We start from the raw sequence: 18,411 nt of genomic DNA on the forward strand, positions 1-18,411 counted from the left end.
ATATATGTAAAGGGATTTGCAAACTTTAAAGCACTATGCAAATATAAGCTATTATTATTACTTTTTTTTTTGATCTGTGATTTCATGGATGTAGGGAACTTCCAGTGAGGAAACTCCCTCTACCAATGCAAATCAGTAACCATTCTACCACAAATTGAGAGCTGCTTTGGGCGATGAGAAGTGACTTGCTGCATTTTACACAGCTAGACTATGGAAACTACATTTTAGGGAGATTTGATGAAGGAACTGGGGATGTTTAACCTAGAAAAAAGACTTTGGGAGGGAGGGGGCATCCATGTTACTTCCCATAAATCTCTGCACCATGAGGAGGTTGAGTACTTCTCTTTCTGGAGAAGAATATACCATGCAGACAGATAAGTAAATATTGGTAATTTGAGGAGGAAGACAGTATTAAAAGTTAGAGGAATCAGAGAAAACTTTAAGAAAGAAGAGACAATTGAGTTGAACCTTGGAGGAAAATAAGAATTCTGAGAATTAGAGACATAAGAAAGTGCATTCCAGGCAACAAAGCCAGGAATTCCAGCTCCCAAGCAAATTTAGTTGGAAGGAAGGGAAAGTATAGGTTGCCCCAGTTGAATGTGGTTGTTTTGAGACAAGGAATAGTCTATACTCCAAAGAATCAGTCTCAGTCCCCACAGCACCTACAACCATTGGGGAAAGATGGGATGGAGGAAGTGGTAGGTGAGAAGAATGGTGGTGGGGAAAGTCAGGTCCAGGGAAAAGACCCTGAGAAGTAACACCAAAGGGAATGAGGCCAATAAACTAAAGGACTACCAAAGGGAGGAATCACCTCCTCCCCCCAAGTTGGCATCCTGGGGTCACCTTCTTTACATTTTGGGGGGGTGGTTTATTCAAATGTATGGAGGTAGGAGAAGGAATGTTGAGATCAATGAACAGGTAGCTGTGGTTGTGTGAAAGAGAATAATCTAATGTATAATAATCTAATGAAAGAGAATAACATGAGATAAGTATGGAAAGATCATCCTAGCTACTTAGGCAGTTGTTTATCCCTTCTTGCCCCCTAGCTAAAAACACTTTTTTTTTTTTGTTATGCTCAGCATTCATCGTCAACCTTAGTTATTCTGAGCCTTAGTACCCTTTTTTCAAAATTCAATTTTATTTTTATTTTCAGTTGGGCTTTAATATTCAACATTATTTGTTCAGGACTGTGCAAGAATCATTCTTATTCAACAATTATTTAATGAAGGCTTACCATGTTCAAATAACTTCTTTGTATAATAGTTATTTGTATGCATGTCATTTCCTGTCCCCCCATTCTTGATGATGTATTGGCTATATGTTAATTAAGTTTTCTGTTTCTTCCAGTGCCTAATATAATGGGTCCTTTATGTTAGGGATAAAAGGAAGATCAAATAAATCATAGTACTAGGACTTGGGGTGGATGGTTGATAGAGAAAAAGCTATAAAAAGCTTGTTGAATTCTAAAGTGAATTGAATTTATAAATGTTGAAGGTTCTTTAAAGAGATGTCATCAAATAGCTTACAGTCTAATTGAGAAAACAAAACATCAATTTGTCACAAGATAATTGACAATTAAAGGCAGTTAAATAGTAGTTACTATGGGAATTCAAAGGAAAGAGATACCACTGTACAATGCGGTATGGTCCTTCAAAAGATTCATGAAGGAGGTGAAATTTCAGTTTGGATTTGAAGGATGGGTAAGATTTATACTTGTTCACTTTATTCAATTGTCACATCTTCCTTTCTAGGGTGATCATGTGTGGGTGGATTTGTCTTCCAACAATGTCCCCATTGGTGCAGTTGTGAAGGATAACACTAACCCTAATAAAATCTTGGTAGAAGATGATGAGGGAAAGGTAAGCGCCTCCTATCATTGATTTTTGCCAGAAGGAAACCTTTCCTCAAATAGGGACTCATATCACACTCTGTAGAAGTTTCCTGTAAGACAGAGACCTTCTACTATGGAAAGGCTACTCTTCTAAGACATTGGTTCCAAACACCAGAAAAGAAGATGATAAAGGCAAAAAAAAAGGCTAAGAGAGAAAAAAAATTATAATGATGAAATCTTGAGTACATATATTTTTAAATAAAAAAAATTAAAGCCAGAATAAATGGATGATAACTGAAAACTAATAGGGCAGCTGGATGGCTCAGTGGATAGAACACTGGGCTTGGAGTCAAGAAGACCCACATTCAAATCCAGCCTCAGACACTTACTAGCTGTCTGACCCTAAGCAAGTAACTTAACCTCTGTTTGTCTTAATACGCTGGAGAAGTAAATGGCAAATCACTCCAAAATCTTTGCCAAGAAAACTCCATGGACAGTATTGGTATGCTATGGTCCAGGGTGTCACGAAGATTCTAACATGACTGAATGACTGAACAACAAGAAAAATTCAAAGCTAATATTGCAATATGGCTTTGAAAAACACTTTTATTTTGACATAACACTGGAAATCCAAGGGTTTGGGGGAGTGGGAAGGGAATGTTAGGGGAAGGACTTGGGAGAGAAGACATGACAGGAGAGAGCATGAGAGAGAAAAGAAAGGTATGGATTGGGAGAAAGGAGGGTGCTTTAAGTGAAGGAAATTGTGATTAAGTGAAGGAAAAGTAAGGTCAGATGAGTGAAGAAAAATACGAAATTCTAAGGAAAGAAGAGGATGTAAGCGAAAAAAGGAAAAGTGAAAAAACTATGTTGGGGAAAAAGAATATGAGGAGAAAGACTATGAGGAGAAAGATGAGGATGTGGGAAGGAAAAAAAGGGAAAAATAGGATGAGGAAGAAAGAAAAGGGGAGGTAAAGTATGAAATAAAGGTAACGAAAAGTGAGAGGAGAAGGAAAATTGGGGGAAAGAATGACAGAAAATTAGAAGAAAGAAGTCAAAGAATGGTTTGGGGGAGGTAGAAGAGAGGAAGAGCAGGAAGGCGAAGGAATTTTAAGAAGTGAGTAGGTAAAGAAGAGCTTGTAGGGAAGAAGTAAAGTGCGAAAGGAGACTATGAGGAAGAAGAATATGTGAGGGGAAAGGAAGAAATAAAGACATAAAGGAGGGTGTGAGGGAAGAAAAACTAGAAGGAAGATAAGGGGGATATAATAGTGTAAAAGGAGATGAGATAAAGGGGATGGGGGAGGAAGTGAAGTGGAAGAAGGAAGTGTACTAACCACAGCCAGACATTTCAGACTCATATTTGGCTGATAGCACATGCCAGGATCATGATCCACAGGGGCTAGCCCTGGTTCCAGGATAGTGTCAGTTTTGTTCATGCTGGTCCTTCTAGCAATGGATGAGGCAGAGCTCCATCAGGAACAGGCTTTGTGGCAATCTAGAGGGAGGAAGAAAAGAATGATACAATCTGCTCTAACTGTGTGCTGTCATCTCTGTATCATAGCCCACCTCCTCCCCCAGGCACTGCCCCGACTCTAACCATGAAATCTGGTCTCATTGCAGACTTGAACAGTCCCTGGATCAAATGTTTAAGAGTTCTTTTATATGATTTTAATAAGGCGATTCTAACCTAGGTTACAGCATGGTAGTTAATAATTCCAAAGTCACAGGTATAATTCCTGCACAGGCCAGGATATGTTTGTGAGAGGGCATTATGTCTGCTGCCTACAGACTAACTGACTCCTAATCCCAGCTCCAGCCTGGTCCCTACTAATCGTCATTTGCCTTTAGCCACAGGAGGAGTGGGCAAGAAAGTGTGGCTAGGGCAGGATAAATCCATTCCTACTCCTAGGAAAACAGTGGGTCAGTAGTAAGATTTCCGTGAGTGGAAAGCATCTCATTAAGGAAATTCTAACCCCCCATTTTTTTTTGCCCAGGAACGCTGGATTGAAGCTCGGGACTTCAAATGCCTCCAACTCATGAACCTCAGTTCAGCTCAGGGGATGGAAGACATGATACTCCTGGGGGACCTGAATGAAGCTAGTATGGTGCACAACCTTCTCATCCGCTACCAGAAGCACAAAATCTATGTGAGTCTCAAGGAATTGGCCTCCATGCAAGTAGCAGTACAATGTCAGCCCTTGAAATTCCAGGAGTAATATGGAATGGAATGGAAATGCATTTATTAGGTGCTCACTATGTGCCAAGCATCGTACTAAGTACTGAGACTACAAGTAGAAAAGTAAGATAGTCCCTGTGTCTCACACTCTACATGGGGGAGACAACACATAAAAGAGGGCTCCATTCATGGCCAATGGAAAGGCCAGAGAGTGCTTGGGTTATGGCAAAGAAAGCAGCAGGACAGAAGGCAAAGCCCTGAGGATGGCATCAACCCTGCCATGAGTGATGGTATCCAATCAAGAGGATAGTGAATCTAAAGATCAGATTGGAGTTGACCTCTAGGATACCTACAGCAAAGGAGAGGATCATGTCTCTTAATTCCTGTGTGCTCTCTCCTTTCTGAGAACAACACACCGCCCTAAATGGAATGGGCACTTACTCCGTGAACGCTACTTCTAGAGCTCTGCCTTTGGATGAAAGAGTTCTGTTGTTGCTTCAGGGTACCTGATGCCATCATTTATTGGGGGTGGGCTTTTACTTGGCCCTACCCTTGGACACAGATAAGGTCCCACCCCGGGATGTGTCCTGTGATAAGGTTGCTAAATGAGTAAAAAAATTGTCTTCCCATTAAGGTAAATAATTTCTGACAACCACTCTCTGCTGCTGTCTACTATATGTAATTCTAAAATTGTGACTTTATAGCAACACTAAGTCATTGATTTCAGGGGTTTGAGAAGGGTTGATGAGTCCTTCAAACCTTTCTGATTTGCAAACTGGTGCCTGAAAGCCTGTTATCAAGCTTCAGCTTAAGGTTTTGTTCCTTGTTAAAATAAATGGGAAACCACATTCTAATCTCTTAACAATCATTGGTGCCTTAGTATGAATGAAGGAGCTGAGAAACAGATTTGGACAGGAAAGAGGAGGGAGAAGGTATTAGGGGTCTGGATGTATTTGTGGCTGTGGGGAGGAGATAAGGTTAGCTAGGGAAGGAAACAGGCCATGAGACAGAGAAACTAAGAGCCCTGAAGACAAACCAGCAGTTTCTCAATTTTCCCTGGAAGAATACTAAGTCAACTCTAGGTTATACATCTATCGCATGGGAGTTGGGCTGGTTCCTTATGGCATACTGCAGCCTTCCATTGTTAATAACACCATTAGTACCCATATATGTTGAAATAATAATAACCTCCCAAATGGTCTCTCCTTTCTAGAAGTCCCATGCTATCATGGCAGGGAACTGGGCTGACAAGCACTCCTTAGAATAAAAGAAGTGGTAGAGCAGTCTTGCTTACCCATCCCCCTTTACCTCCATTACCTCTTCTTTTCTTTCCTCTTTTCTTTACCTTTTACCCCACTCATGCCTTTTGATCTGAAGAGGGCTTGCCAATCCAGCCCCCCGTCACAAGAGTTTGGCATATTATTAGCCTAAGCAGAATACCAGTAGGTAGCTATCTCAAGCGTCACTTTTGTGGGCCATGGTTCATGGATACGTCACAATTTCTTTTCATTTCCACAGACTTACATAGGTACGATCTTGGTGGCTGTGAACCCCTATCAGGTGCTGCCCATCTACACTATGGACCAGATCCAGCTGTACTACAACCGGAGGGTAGGAGAACTGCCCCCTCACGTCTTTGCTATCGCAGACAGCTGCTATTTCAATATGAAGAAAAACAAGAGAGACCAGTGCTGCGTTATCAGGTATCATGGGAGGATTGGATTTCCACTTACAGAACTGAGATGTGGGAGGTCATAGGACAAAGAAGCCCAGAGTCAACCTTAGGAAGAAGCAGAGTAGGCGAGTACCTGCATGGTGGAAAATGAAGAACGTGTCCAAATATCTCATAGAATCTCAGTTACAAAGGTGGGAGGGACCTTAGTGGCTATCTAGTCCAAAGAGTGCCTAAACAAGAAAGTCCTCTAAAACATGCCTACTCTTTGCTTGAAGACTGGACACAATGTCTTCACTCTCCCCAGAGACGACTCCTTTCACTTTTGAGGAGCTCATGTTGTTGAAAAGGTTTCTTTTTTCCCAGTTGGATCAAGCCTATATTTTCTTCCTAATAACTTCCACCCATTGCTTCTAGTTTTGGCTCCTGAGACCAAGCAGAACAAATCTATTCTCATCTTTATGACAATTCTTCAAATGTTTGAAAACAGTTACCCTGTCCCACTTAATTCTACTCTGCTCCAGGTTAAATTAGAATCCATATTCCTATGTAACATATAAAATATGTATTAATAATGGATGAATAAGTAAAATAATTTCTAATAATCATTAACCCTTATAAAATCATAATGAACTGGCTAACACTGATTAGAGTTTGAGTAGGGGTTTTCAAGGAAATCAACTTTTTCAATTCCTTCAACCAGCTCTTGTATTAGCATGAATTCAAGGTGCTTCACCATCCTATTTGCCCATCTCAGGTCACTGGAGTTTATCATTGTCTTCCTAGAAATGTAGAATTCAGGCCCGAGCACACTTCTGTATGTATAATCTGACCAGAGTAGAGTAGGGAAGTCCTATTACTTTTTTACTCCGGGCTGCTGCTGCTTGCTCTTGCTACAATTTGTCTTTTCTTCTCAAAGAGGACCATAACATCAGGGAGGTGATGCCATGACATGCAAGTGAATTGGATTTAAGTGAGGGAGGGTTGTGCAAAGTCACCAGCCTCACTTTCACCTCTGGGTCTGGTGACCAGATATAGATCAGGACAACTGGAGATGGCCCAGGATGCAGTGGGGAACCCTGGCCTTTTCAATCTGAGGTCTTTAACAGGTTTCAGTTTGACTGAGGCAAAGCCTATTCGATGATTAAGGCTTAGTAAGCGATTAAGGCTTCCTGGATGACATTACTCCCTTGATACAATCTAAATTTGCATTCACTTTCTTGGCTGCCGCTTCATACTATTGACTAACATTGAGCTTGCTGTCTACTAAAATTCCTAGATCTTTCTCAGACGAACTTGTGCCTAGCCATGCTTCCCCCATCATAAAGGCGATTTTAAAAAAACTCACTCATAAGACTTTACATTTATCTCTTGTCCCAATGTGCTGCAGCCGATTCCTGGAATTCAGTCATTATTGTTTCATTCTTTTAGGTCTTCAAGACTTTTCATCTCCAAGAATCCCTATTCGCATGCAAATACATATCCCATATGCCCTTAAAGTACTATAAAAAAGAAAAAAAAGGCTTCATGTTCAAGGATACATGAATTATACAGTGATATAGGGATGTCCTCTGGGATTCTAACTATTATTTGTGATTATGAGAAAAAGATGAAAGGAACCTAAACATCAACAATTGGAGACTGATCAGGCTGTGGTATACTGATGTGTGGAATACCATAATGCAATTTACAACAAAAAATACTGGAATATAAAGAAATGCAGAGAGGTGTATGAAATCATTCAAGGTAAAGAAAGGAGAACCAGAGAGAGTTTATACAATGCTTATGATAGCATAAAAGGAAAAGATAAATGCAGATATAAGGTTGAATGAACCTTTGTTCATTTAATGAAGAGGGACCTAGAGAAGAAAATGTGATAAATAATAAGGGTAAGATGTAATAGGTAAGGCTCTTTTAAAAAGCATAATTGGCTGCTAATGAAAGCTTGACTGTGTTATCGTTTAAAGTCAAGTTCAATTGAATAAAGTTTATTAAGTTGCCTGCTATGCTCAAGGCACTGTGCTAGGCACTGGGGATGAAAAGAGATAGCTCAAAATAGCCCTTGCCTTAAGAAGTTTACATTCTACTTGGGAGGGGTTTACTACATGTACCCAGATAAATAAATACAAGTTACTTAATAATAGCTAGCATTTATATAGTATTTTAATGTTTGCAAAACACTTTACAAATATCTCATTTGATATAACAACCTTGGGAGGTAGATGCTTATTATTATCTCCATTTTACAGATGGGGAAACTGAGGCACAGAGCGATTACATGACTTTACCAGGGTCACAACTAGCATGTGTCTAGCAATTCAGATTTGAACTCAGGTCCTCCTGACTCCAGACCCAAATTTCTATCCACCTAGCTGCTTTTATATATGAAAATAATTCTACACAAAGCAAGTCTAAGTGAGAGACAGGTGCAAAAACCTGGGAGAGTCAAGAAAGGCCTTATTTAAGAGGTGGTGCCTAAGCTGTGTTTTGAAGTAAGCTGTGGACTCTCAGCAGTGACAGTGAGAAGGGAGGACATTCCAGACACAGAGCCTGTACAAAAGCACAGATGAGTGATAGAAGTTAAGGTACAGGGCACAGCAAGGAGGCCGGTTTGTGTAGAGAGTATGTGAAGGGGAGAATGTAAGTTTGAAATAAATTACCTTTCTAAAATAACATAACAATAATGGCTAATGTTTATATATGTGCCAGGCACTCTGCTAAGCTCTTTATAATTCCTATCTCGTTTGATCTTCATAACATCCCTGGGAGGTAGGTGGCATTATTATCCCCATTTTACAAGTGAGGAAACTGAGGCGGAAAGATGTTATGTGATTTGTCCAGGGTCACGCAGCTAGTAAGTTTCTGAATCCAGATTTGAACTCAGGTCTTCCTGACTCCAAGCCCAGGGCTACTAGCTGCTTGTGCTAAACTGTTGACTAAGAACATGATCCCACGAAATAGGACACAGGATAAATGTCTTGTGGCATTTAAAAAGTTTAAGAGATATAATTTCTGGGTAATTAGTCATTTTATTAATAATGCCAACATTTTAATAAAAGAAGTCAGTGGCACTCTCAAATGCCAAAGACAATCATGGCAGTTTACAGCTTATATGCCCTTGAAAGAGGGGTGCTCCTGAGGGTGGCAACCAACTCTGGTTAGCAATTAATGAGAGAGAATGAATATTATAATAAGGGGCTGATCTATTCTAATTCTTATGTTATTTACTTCTAAATTACCCCAGAGCCCTGAGCAATCTATTCAAAGAATTTATCCTCACACAAACCTGCATAAGAAGGTTGGGCGGGATCTCACCAAGATTGGGAGAGTTAATTCAATATCATTATCAGTAATGTCCTTCAAGAGACTGATCTTTGAAATGAGGACTATAGAAAAATGGGGAACTCTGGATCTCCCCAAATTATTTGTTGTTAATAATCATTTCTTTCCATCTGCATTTGATAGGGCCATAATAGTTGCAAACTTGTTGAAAATGGAAGTAGAAAGTTTGTAGCTGCCTGAACTCATCTCTTCCTATTTTGAAGGGCATGTCATTTTGATTCCCTGAGATCTGGTTTCTTGGAAGAAAAGAGAGGAGGTCAGAGAAAAGGTTTTATCTGTCAGTAACCAAATACCAAGCATGGAATAGGTATTCAAAATATTTGTTGATTGATGGAGGAAAGAAGAGTGGAGGAGAAAAAAGAAGAGGGAGAGGAGAAGGAGAAAAATAATGTGGAAATGATGGGGAGACATCATTAGGCAGGAGCCTGGGTGAAAAAATATCTGGGGACTTTGATGACATGCAAGCTCAATGTGAATCTATAGAGTGATGTGACTATGAAAAAACCTAATGCAATCCTGGGATCAAAAGAGCCTCTGGGAATAAGGCAGTAATTAATAATCCCCCTATACTTTGCCACAGTCAGACCACATTTAGATGACTACATTCAGTTTGGAGCATCACAGTTTAGGGAGGACATTGATAAGCTGGAGAGGGTCCAGAGCAGGACAGCCAGGATAATAAAGGGTCTAGAGTCCATTATTTCATGTAAAGATTGGTGGAAATAACGAGAGGTGCATAGCCTGAGGAAGAGAAGACTCAGGGGGTGTCAGGACAGCTGTCTTTACGTATTTAAAGTGTAGTCATGAGGAAAACCATCAGTCAGTTAATACGCATTTATTAAGCCAGGCACTGGGCTAAGCACTGGAGATCCAAAGAAAAGGGAAAAGACAGGCCTTGCCCTCAAGGAGCTTGTAATCTGGTGGACGAGACAACATGCAAACACCTATATACAGATTTTTGTTGTTGTCCAGTTATGTCCAATTCTTCATGACCCTGGAGTGATTTGCCATTTCCTTCTCTAGTTCATCTTACAGATGAGGAAACTGAGGCAAACTGGGTTAGGTGACTTGCCCAGGGTCACACAGCTAGTGTCTGAGGCCAGATTTGAACTCAGGAGGATGAGTCTTCCTGACTTCAGGCCTAGCACTCTAACCACTCTCTGACTTCCTCTCTTCTCTTCCACGAAACCAGATCTCAGGGAATCAAAATGACATGCCCTTCAAAATAGGAAGAGATGAGTTCAGGCAGCTACAACTTTTTCACCTCCAGCTTTAACTAGGTGCCTGTGACTCCCTAATTAGAATTGTCCAAAAATAGAAGGGGTCACCTCCAGAGAAAGTGGATTCTTCCCCATTGGATTCAAGCAAAGATTGAAAGATCCCTTGTCCAGTATGTTGTAGTGAAGATTCCTTCCAAATGGCCATTGAGGTCTACCTCAAATGCTTCTGATTCTGTGAGCTAGAAGCATACAGAAAAAGAAAAGGAAAGAGAAAATCAGAGATAGAGGGAGAAGAAAGAGGAGAACAGTAACACAATATAAGTGGGTTTTGTTTAATCGTAAGTGGGATTAAGTTAGAGTTTATCAATAGGAGCTCTAACTTATTTCTCCTTATTCTCCTTGATCCACCTCAATACTGAGCCTCTCACATCTAGTCCCAAGCGTCTGGCCTGCAGCACCTTCAGAATGATGGAAGAGTTGGTTTCAGGCTTCAGCTACAAATGCCCTGGCTCTTATTATAGGATAGCCCTGATGTTAGTCATATCTGAGGCAAAACGCTTAGGAGGAGTCCAAATGAATTCTGACTGTTCAACTGATACATCAGTTAGAGTATTCCCATTATCTGTCCTTCCTGACCATTCTTCCAATCAGATTGGAGATCTGCCCCCCCATAAGAAGGGGGCAGAGGAGGAGCTCATGGGGAGTAAGCTGGAGGACTGCCTTTGCTCCAAGCACATTATAGGTTCTGAATTCTACACATGATGCTGTGTACGTAGTAGATGCTCAACAAATATGTGTTGGTTTCATTTGCTCTGATTTTGCTCCCATAAAACACATAGAAAAATCTGTTGTCTATTTCAAACCTTTACTTTTTAAGTCAATGTTGAAAATATTCCCTCACAGTCTACCATGGTGAGTACAAAAGACCATCAACAAGCATTTACTAAGCAATTACTTGTCATATTTTTTCAATTAAAAACCATTACAAAATTAATTCTTTAAAAAATGATTTGTTGACTTTTTAAAAAATCACTGTCATTTCCCAGTAACTCTCTCCCAGCCCCACAACAGAAGCCTCCCTCTCAAGAAAAAAACATAGCCAAGCAAAACAAATGGACACATTGGTTCTCTCTAACAACATATGTGCCATTCTACACCTATAGTTCACCACTTTTCCACCAAGGAGAGGGAGGCCTGCTTCACCGAGGGTACACAAAAGTCTCTGTTAATTGCTGCTTTTATCAGCAATTTGGTTATTTCAATGTTCAACAAATATTAATTGTGTACCTGCTACATGCATGACAGTGTGTTAGGCTATCAGAAGATACAAAGACAAAATAAAGTAGTCCTTGACCTCGAGGATTTTAAAATTTAATTGAAGGGATAAGACATAGGCTAGGTAGCTAAAGTACACATTATAATCATATTAATTCAGGTTTTATTGCTTCATGGTTTAGAAAACACAACAATCCTGCCAGTGAGTTGGTACAAATACCACTATCCTTGTACTAGACAGTAAGTGGCAGCTAGGTGGAACAATGGGTAGAGCACCAGGCCTAGAGTCAGGAAGACCTGGGTTCAAATTTGGCCTCAGACACTTCCTAGCTGTTGACCCTGGGCAAGTCACTTACCCCTGTTTGCCTCAGTTTCCTCATCTGTAAATGAGTTAGAGAAGGAAATTGCAAACCACTCTAGTATCTTTGTCAAGAAAACCCCAGATGGGATCACAAAGGCTTAGACATGACTGAAACTACTGAACAATTATACTAGAGAGTAGAGAATGAAGGCCCAGAGAAGAAATGACTTGTCCATCATTGCACAGCCACACTGAGACTCACTCTGGGCCTTTGGACTCCATGTCCAATGCTCTTTTCACTGTGACATATACTTGACCATTGCTGCAGGGGATTCAAACAAAATACAATAAGAAATCCAATAGCATAGAGCTCATTTTCAGTTGGGAGGACCAGGGAAAGCTTTATGGAGGAGGAAATATACCAGTTGAGTCTCGAAAGATAGAGAGGATTTAGAAAGGTGGACATTATGAACATTCATCATTGTACTAGACCACATAATACAATGATACCCTCAGGAATTATCAAAGCATTTTGTTGACTTCCCAAATCAGTTAGTCAGTCAACAAGCACCATGCTAAGGTCTTAGGATACAGAGAAAAGCTAACAAAAACAAAAACCCACCAGTCACAGTCTAATGGGGAGAGACAATATGTAAATAACTATGTACCAGGATAAATTGGGGATAATCCCAGAGGGAAGGTACTAAGATTAAAGAGGACTAGGAACAGCTTCTTATAGAAGGTGGAATTTTCTCATAGAATGTTGGGATTTTATAATTTTTCTTTCTGCTAATAGTATTTTTTTTCTTCTGCCCAGTGCTTTCAATAAGATTACCATGATCAAAACTAGAAGAGACTAGGACACGAGTAGGAGCATCTCCACATTATTGTCAACTCACTAGCCCAATGTCCCACCTCCTGCCAAGTTATACCCAATTTTGCACAGTATTTAGAAAATTGGCATAACCCAGATGCTAGTTTACTTCCATTTTGTCACAGATCCTTCTGAATAAAAAGCTTCTGTGAAAAAAATGTCAGATGAATCAGTCTACTGACAACTATCAGATGTCACTTCTCAGGATATCCCTGTATCCTACTGCCCTATTCTGTCTGAGTGAGGAATCAGAGGGTGGCTCCATCTTGCCAAGAATGTAAAGTATGCAGGCTTTTGTTAGCTATTTGCTTCTCAGAAACCTTTTATCTTCTGCTTGGGGTTGGATGCTAGGAGTAGAATGTTGAAGTTGCTGAAAGTCTAATTCTGGATTGCTAGGAGAGAGGGGAGAGATCTTTTTATGGATTAAGGATACACAATTTAAAAAAATTTATATACTACATTCCAATTTGTAAAATTTATTCTTTCAGTAGGGATTATATACTTTACAAAAGGAAGCTGCAGTGAACCCATTAGGTAGCGAATTCTCCAATATATTTAAATAAGATTTAATTGACTAAAGTTTAATTTCTGTACAATTCTTCAAGTACTATATCAAATAAGGTCCTCTTGACCCCCTGCAAAAAATGTAGCATGGCATAATGGGCAGAGAACCAAACTTGATGTCAGGAAATACTGTGCTTGCATCCCACCTCAGACATTTAATTGCTATATGATTGTGGGCATTTAATTTCTCTCAGCTTCAGTTTCCTCATCTGTAAAATGGGTATAATAATAGTACTATACCAGAAGATATCTGTGAGGATCTAATGAGATAGATAATATGCATAAAATGCTTTGCAGACCTTAAAATACTACATAAATGTTAGCTATTATGATTGTTTATAAGATTAAAATGTTACACTAATGTATTTACCAGATTTCTCACTGAATTGAGTCCTATGGTCCCTGGTTTGATCTTGCATGAAGGAAACAACTGCTCAATCAACATTTATTAAGCACCTACTATGTGCCAGGCACTGGGGATACAAAAGGAGGCAAAAGATAGTCCCTGCCCTGAAAAAACTTACAATCTAATGGACACAGCTCCAAAGTGAACATGCATAGTAGGGCTTGAGCAGTAGAGTAAATGATGAGTGGAGAGATAGCTTGGTAGAGTGAAAAGTATTTGGACTAAAAATTAGCAAACCTGAAGTCCAGTTCTATTTCTGCTACCTACTTTCTTTGAGACATTGGAAAAGTTACTTTCCTTCTCTGGTCTTTTCAACCAATAGGGGATTGGTTATAGAGGAATTCTAACATCCCTTTCAGCTCTAAAATTCTATGATTCTTTGAGTCTCATGATCTTGTGTAACCAATCAGAACACTGAGTTGGAAATAATCTCAGAGGTTGTCTGGTTCAAAGGGGAGCAGAAGTCCCTTCTACACAGGTTCATGCTGGAGCCAGCTCCTACCACCTTCCAAGAGCCAATTGTTAAATTTTCAGTGTGAGCACTGACATGTTGGAATTCAGCAAATGCTACAAATCTGGGCTTGGTTTATTATTTAGTTGATTGTCTACCTAAGAAAGCAATGTAGAAAATGTTAATAATGCAGATTAAAATCCCCACTCACCCACCCAGAGAGCTGGTTATTAAACATTTTCCAGCATATTCTTGCTTCTACACCATTCCTGGAAGGGGCCTTTGTTTGAAGACCTCTAGGAATGGAGAGCTCTATCTTTAAAGATAGCTTATTTTGCCACATTCTCTTCGATCCAATGACACTGGCCTTTGGGCTATTTCACAAACAAGACATTCCATCTCAGCTCTGAACATTCTCTCTGGCTGTCCTCCATGCCTAGAACACTCACCCTCCTCTGTTCCAACTACTGACCTCTTTGACTTCCTTTAAGTCCTAACTAAATGCCCACCTTCTTCAGAAAACCTTCCCTAACCCCTCTTAATTTCAATGATTTTCATCCTTTAATTATTTCCTATTTATCCTCTTTATAGCTTTGTTTGTATATATTTGTTTGCATGTTCTCTCCCCCATTAGACTGTAAGCTCCTCGAGGACAGGCTTAGCACAGTGCCTGGTACATAGCAGGTGCTTAATAAATGTTTATTGAATTTAATTGAATTATATAGAGGCAAAATCTGCCTCTCAGTATCTTATATCAATTGGTCCTCATTCTGCCTTCCAGGTCCAAGTGAAATAAAACTCATCCTTTTTCCAGGTGATGGTACTTTAAATACTACATGACAACCAACAGGAAGTTTTGTTGTCCCCACTAAGTCTTTTCTTTTCCAATCTAAATATCCCTAGGTCTTTTATACGGATAGAGTAATTTCCTTTTCTTTTAATTTTAAAAATAAAATTATTATTTATTTATTTTTAATATGCTTTTCTTTTTAAATTTTGTGTTCCAAATTCTCTCCCTCCCTCCCATTACTCCCCCACCCACTGAGAAGGTAAGCAAAATGATAGCAATTACACATATGAAATTATGCAAAACATTTCCATATTAGCCAAATTGCAAAACAAAAAGAAAGAAAGAAAAAGAAAAAAAGAAAGTGGAAAAGTTATACTTCAATTGCAGAGTTCATCAGTTTTCTCTCTGGAGGTGGATAGCATTCTTTTTTTCATCATAGGTTTTTTGGACCTGTCTTGGATTGTTGTATTGATCAGAGTAGTCAAGTCTTTCACAGTTGATCATTGTTACAACATTGCCGTTATTGTGGACAATGACCTTCCGGTTCTTCTCACTTCACTTTGCATCAGTTCACATAGGTCTTGTCACATTTTTCCTGAAACTACCCGCCTTGTCATTTCCTATAGCATAATAACATTCCACTGCAACTATATGCCACAGTTTGTTCAACCATCCCCCAACTGATGAGCATCCCTTCAATTTCCAGTTCTTTGGCACCTCAAAAAGAACTGCTGTAAATATTTTTGTACATATAGGTCTTTTCCCCTTTTCTTTGATCTCTTTGGGATACAGACCTAGGTGGTATTGACGGATCAAAATGTATTCACTTTTGATTGACCTCAAGGTCATGGATGATAAGAACTAGAAGAAACCTCAGAGGTCATCTAGGCCATTTTACAGATGAAAGCCTAAAATCCAGTAACATTAATCTTCAAGGTCCCTTCAAGTTCTTACATTCTACCACTTTAATGGATGTGGAAATTATTTGACCACCATAAAAGCACTCTACAAATTATTGTTGTCAATGAACATTTATTAAGTACCTATTATGTGTCGGGCTCTGTGTTAAATGCTGTGAAACAGATCCCAGGTTTTGTCAGACCTGAAAAGTTAACCTATGACTTCATAGCTTTTTTTTTCAGCTGCAAAATGAGGGATTGGAATAGATGATCTCTCCCAACTCTAAATCCCATGAGCCTGTAAGACTGACTATGTGTCTGACTTTTGGTTCTTTCCAGCGGTGAGTCAGGAGCTGGGAAGACAGAAACGACCAAACTGATACTTCAATTCTTAGCCATCATTAGCGGCCAGCATTCTTCGATTGAGCAGCAGGTCCTGGAAGCCAACCCCATTCTGGAAGGTAGGTGGGTCACTAGTCCTTCTTTAAAAGGTAGGTCCCTCCTTTGACCATCTCTTCTTCAATCAGTCAGTCAATTAATAAGTATTGACTAATCAGCTACTGGTCAATGCGGTAGGTGCTGGGGATAAAAAGATAGAAATGAAATTGCCCCTGCCCTCAAGGACCACACATTCTGTTGTGGAAGGGAGGAAGAAGAGAAACAACATGAAAATATAAACAAAATAAATACAAGTTAATATGGGGTGAGCACTGGCAGCTGAATCAGGCTTCATGTAGAAGGTAGTAAAAATCAAGTTTTGAATGAAATGGCAGATTCTAAGAAGTGACAGCAGTGATTAAGGAGAGCATCCAGGCATGGGAGACAGGAGACAAGGCATGCTTTTCTGTGAGGAAAAGCAGATCAGTTTCATTGGACCCCAACTTAGAGCCCCTAGGGTTAGAATTGCCTCACCCTTACTATGAAGCAATGTAGTTTGCACAAGGTGGTCTGGTGTCCACTTATGGTTCATGAGGATTCCTCAGTAGTCCAAAGTCTGCTCCTGAATGTAAATATAGGATGTTACACAATGTTTGGGTGATCTCAGAAATTCCAAGGGAAATAAGAAAGAAATCCCAAGTAGGGATGAGGAGAGTTACTTCTTCTTTGCTCTGTTAGAACCTACCAACCATATGGTTCAAGTTCATTGGGTAGATCCATTATGTTGCTTACCCTAAATACTACCTTAGATGATAATAATAATAGATAGAACTTATATAGTGTTTTAAGGCTTACAAAACAATTTACATTTGCTAACCCAGTTGATCCTTACAACAATCCTAGGAGGTGGGTACTATTTTTATACTGTGTTACAGATGAGAAAATTGAGACTCAGGTTAAGTGACTTGCCCAGGATCACACAGCTTATGCTAAGTCTGAGGCAACATTCAAACTCAGCTCTTCCAAGTCCCATGCTTTATCCACTGGGCCATCTAGATACCATTGAGAATGCAAGGAATGAATGTGGACCCCACAATTACTCACTTTCTGTTCATGGAGAGGAATGGCATGCAATGCTAAGATCACATTTGATACTCATCCCCCCACTCCCTCTTCTACTCTGCCTCCTACCCTCCTGAAAACCTATGGTGACCATCTGTCTAATGGAGAAGAAATCATGCCTCTTCTCTTTTCCTGACCTCCCCTGGCACCTCTTTGTTTCTCAGCCTTTGGCAATGCCAAGACAGTTCGAAATGACAACTCAAGCCGCTTTGGAAAATACATTGAAATCCACTTCAACAAAAATGGAGTGATTGAAGGAGCCCAAATAGAACATTTCCTTCTAGAGAAGTCCCGGGTCTGCCGGCAGGTAAGTCTATCTCACATGGGAGATCATTTTGAGCAGCAGAGGCAGTCCACAGTGAAATGGTCAAGTAGCCATGGTTTGTTCGTCTTCAGTGTCTCTCCACGTCTTCGTTCCAGTACACCACTACCCTGGCACCCAGACCTGATTCATTTAGACCACCCTCCTGGATGACACCCCTTGCTCTAGCTCTTTTCCTCTTTTCTCCCTGAGTCAAAACTAATTTGTCTTATGCCAGAACCAAAGCTAACTGCAGGCAAGGTAGGCACCTGTCTAGGGCATACCACTCAAGGGGAAACAGATACATTTTGAATATTACTTTTTAAAAACTCACGTATTTTGAATACCAGAAAATTCTATTCTATGTGCCAGATAATAGTTTTATGGTGTTGGGTTGCAGCAAAGACTCTAAACCTCTAGCTCAAGAGTAGAAATTTGCAGAGCTTGTTTTAGGTCACACAAATACTTCATCCTGTTTCTATCTTGTGGCCCAAAGTCTCATGGCCCAGGACTCCGCAAAATTACAATAGCTTTTTAGATACTGACCAGACAAACCATTGTAGTGTCTGCTAATATAGTTATTGTACTAACCTTCCCAGGCAGGAACGGGTTTACTCCTTTATTTCAGTAAACAGATGTGAGCGTTCCCTCCACACATGTAGATAGATCATGGGCCTCAAGATCATGCCTTAGGATGAGAGGCTGAAGGAAATGGAGATAGCCCAGGGAAGAGACAATTTAGAAAGAGACGTGAGAACCACCTTCAGGTATTTAAAGGATTGCTATCATGTGGAACAAGGATTAGATTTGTT

At 39.9% G+C, this 18,411-nt stretch overlaps 1 protein-coding gene across 1 annotated transcript in view; it reads left to right on the forward strand.

Moving 5' to 3' along the window:
• MYO7B (myosin VIIB) overlaps positions 1–18,411 on the forward strand; it is a 129,007-nt gene that overhangs the window by 4,321 nt on the left and 106,275 nt on the right. The window contains exons 2-6 of the mRNA XM_027854723.1: positions 1,752–1,859; positions 3,823–3,975; positions 5,523–5,707; positions 16,138–16,259; positions 17,463–17,605. Coding sequence (XP_027710524.1) covers positions 1,752–1,859; positions 3,823–3,975; positions 5,523–5,707; positions 16,138–16,259; positions 17,463–17,605 — 711 coding nt within the window. The remainder of the gene's footprint in view (positions 1–1,751; positions 1,860–3,822; positions 3,976–5,522; positions 5,708–16,137; positions 16,260–17,462; positions 17,606–18,411) is intronic.

This window comes from Vombatus ursinus, unplaced genomic scaffold (assembly GCF_900497805.2).
Source record: "Vombatus ursinus unplaced genomic scaffold, bare-nosed wombat genome assembly UNPS02010548.1, whole genome shotgun sequence".
In the NCBI taxonomy this organism is placed as follows: Eukaryota; Metazoa; Chordata; class Mammalia; order Diprotodontia; family Vombatidae; genus Vombatus; species Vombatus ursinus.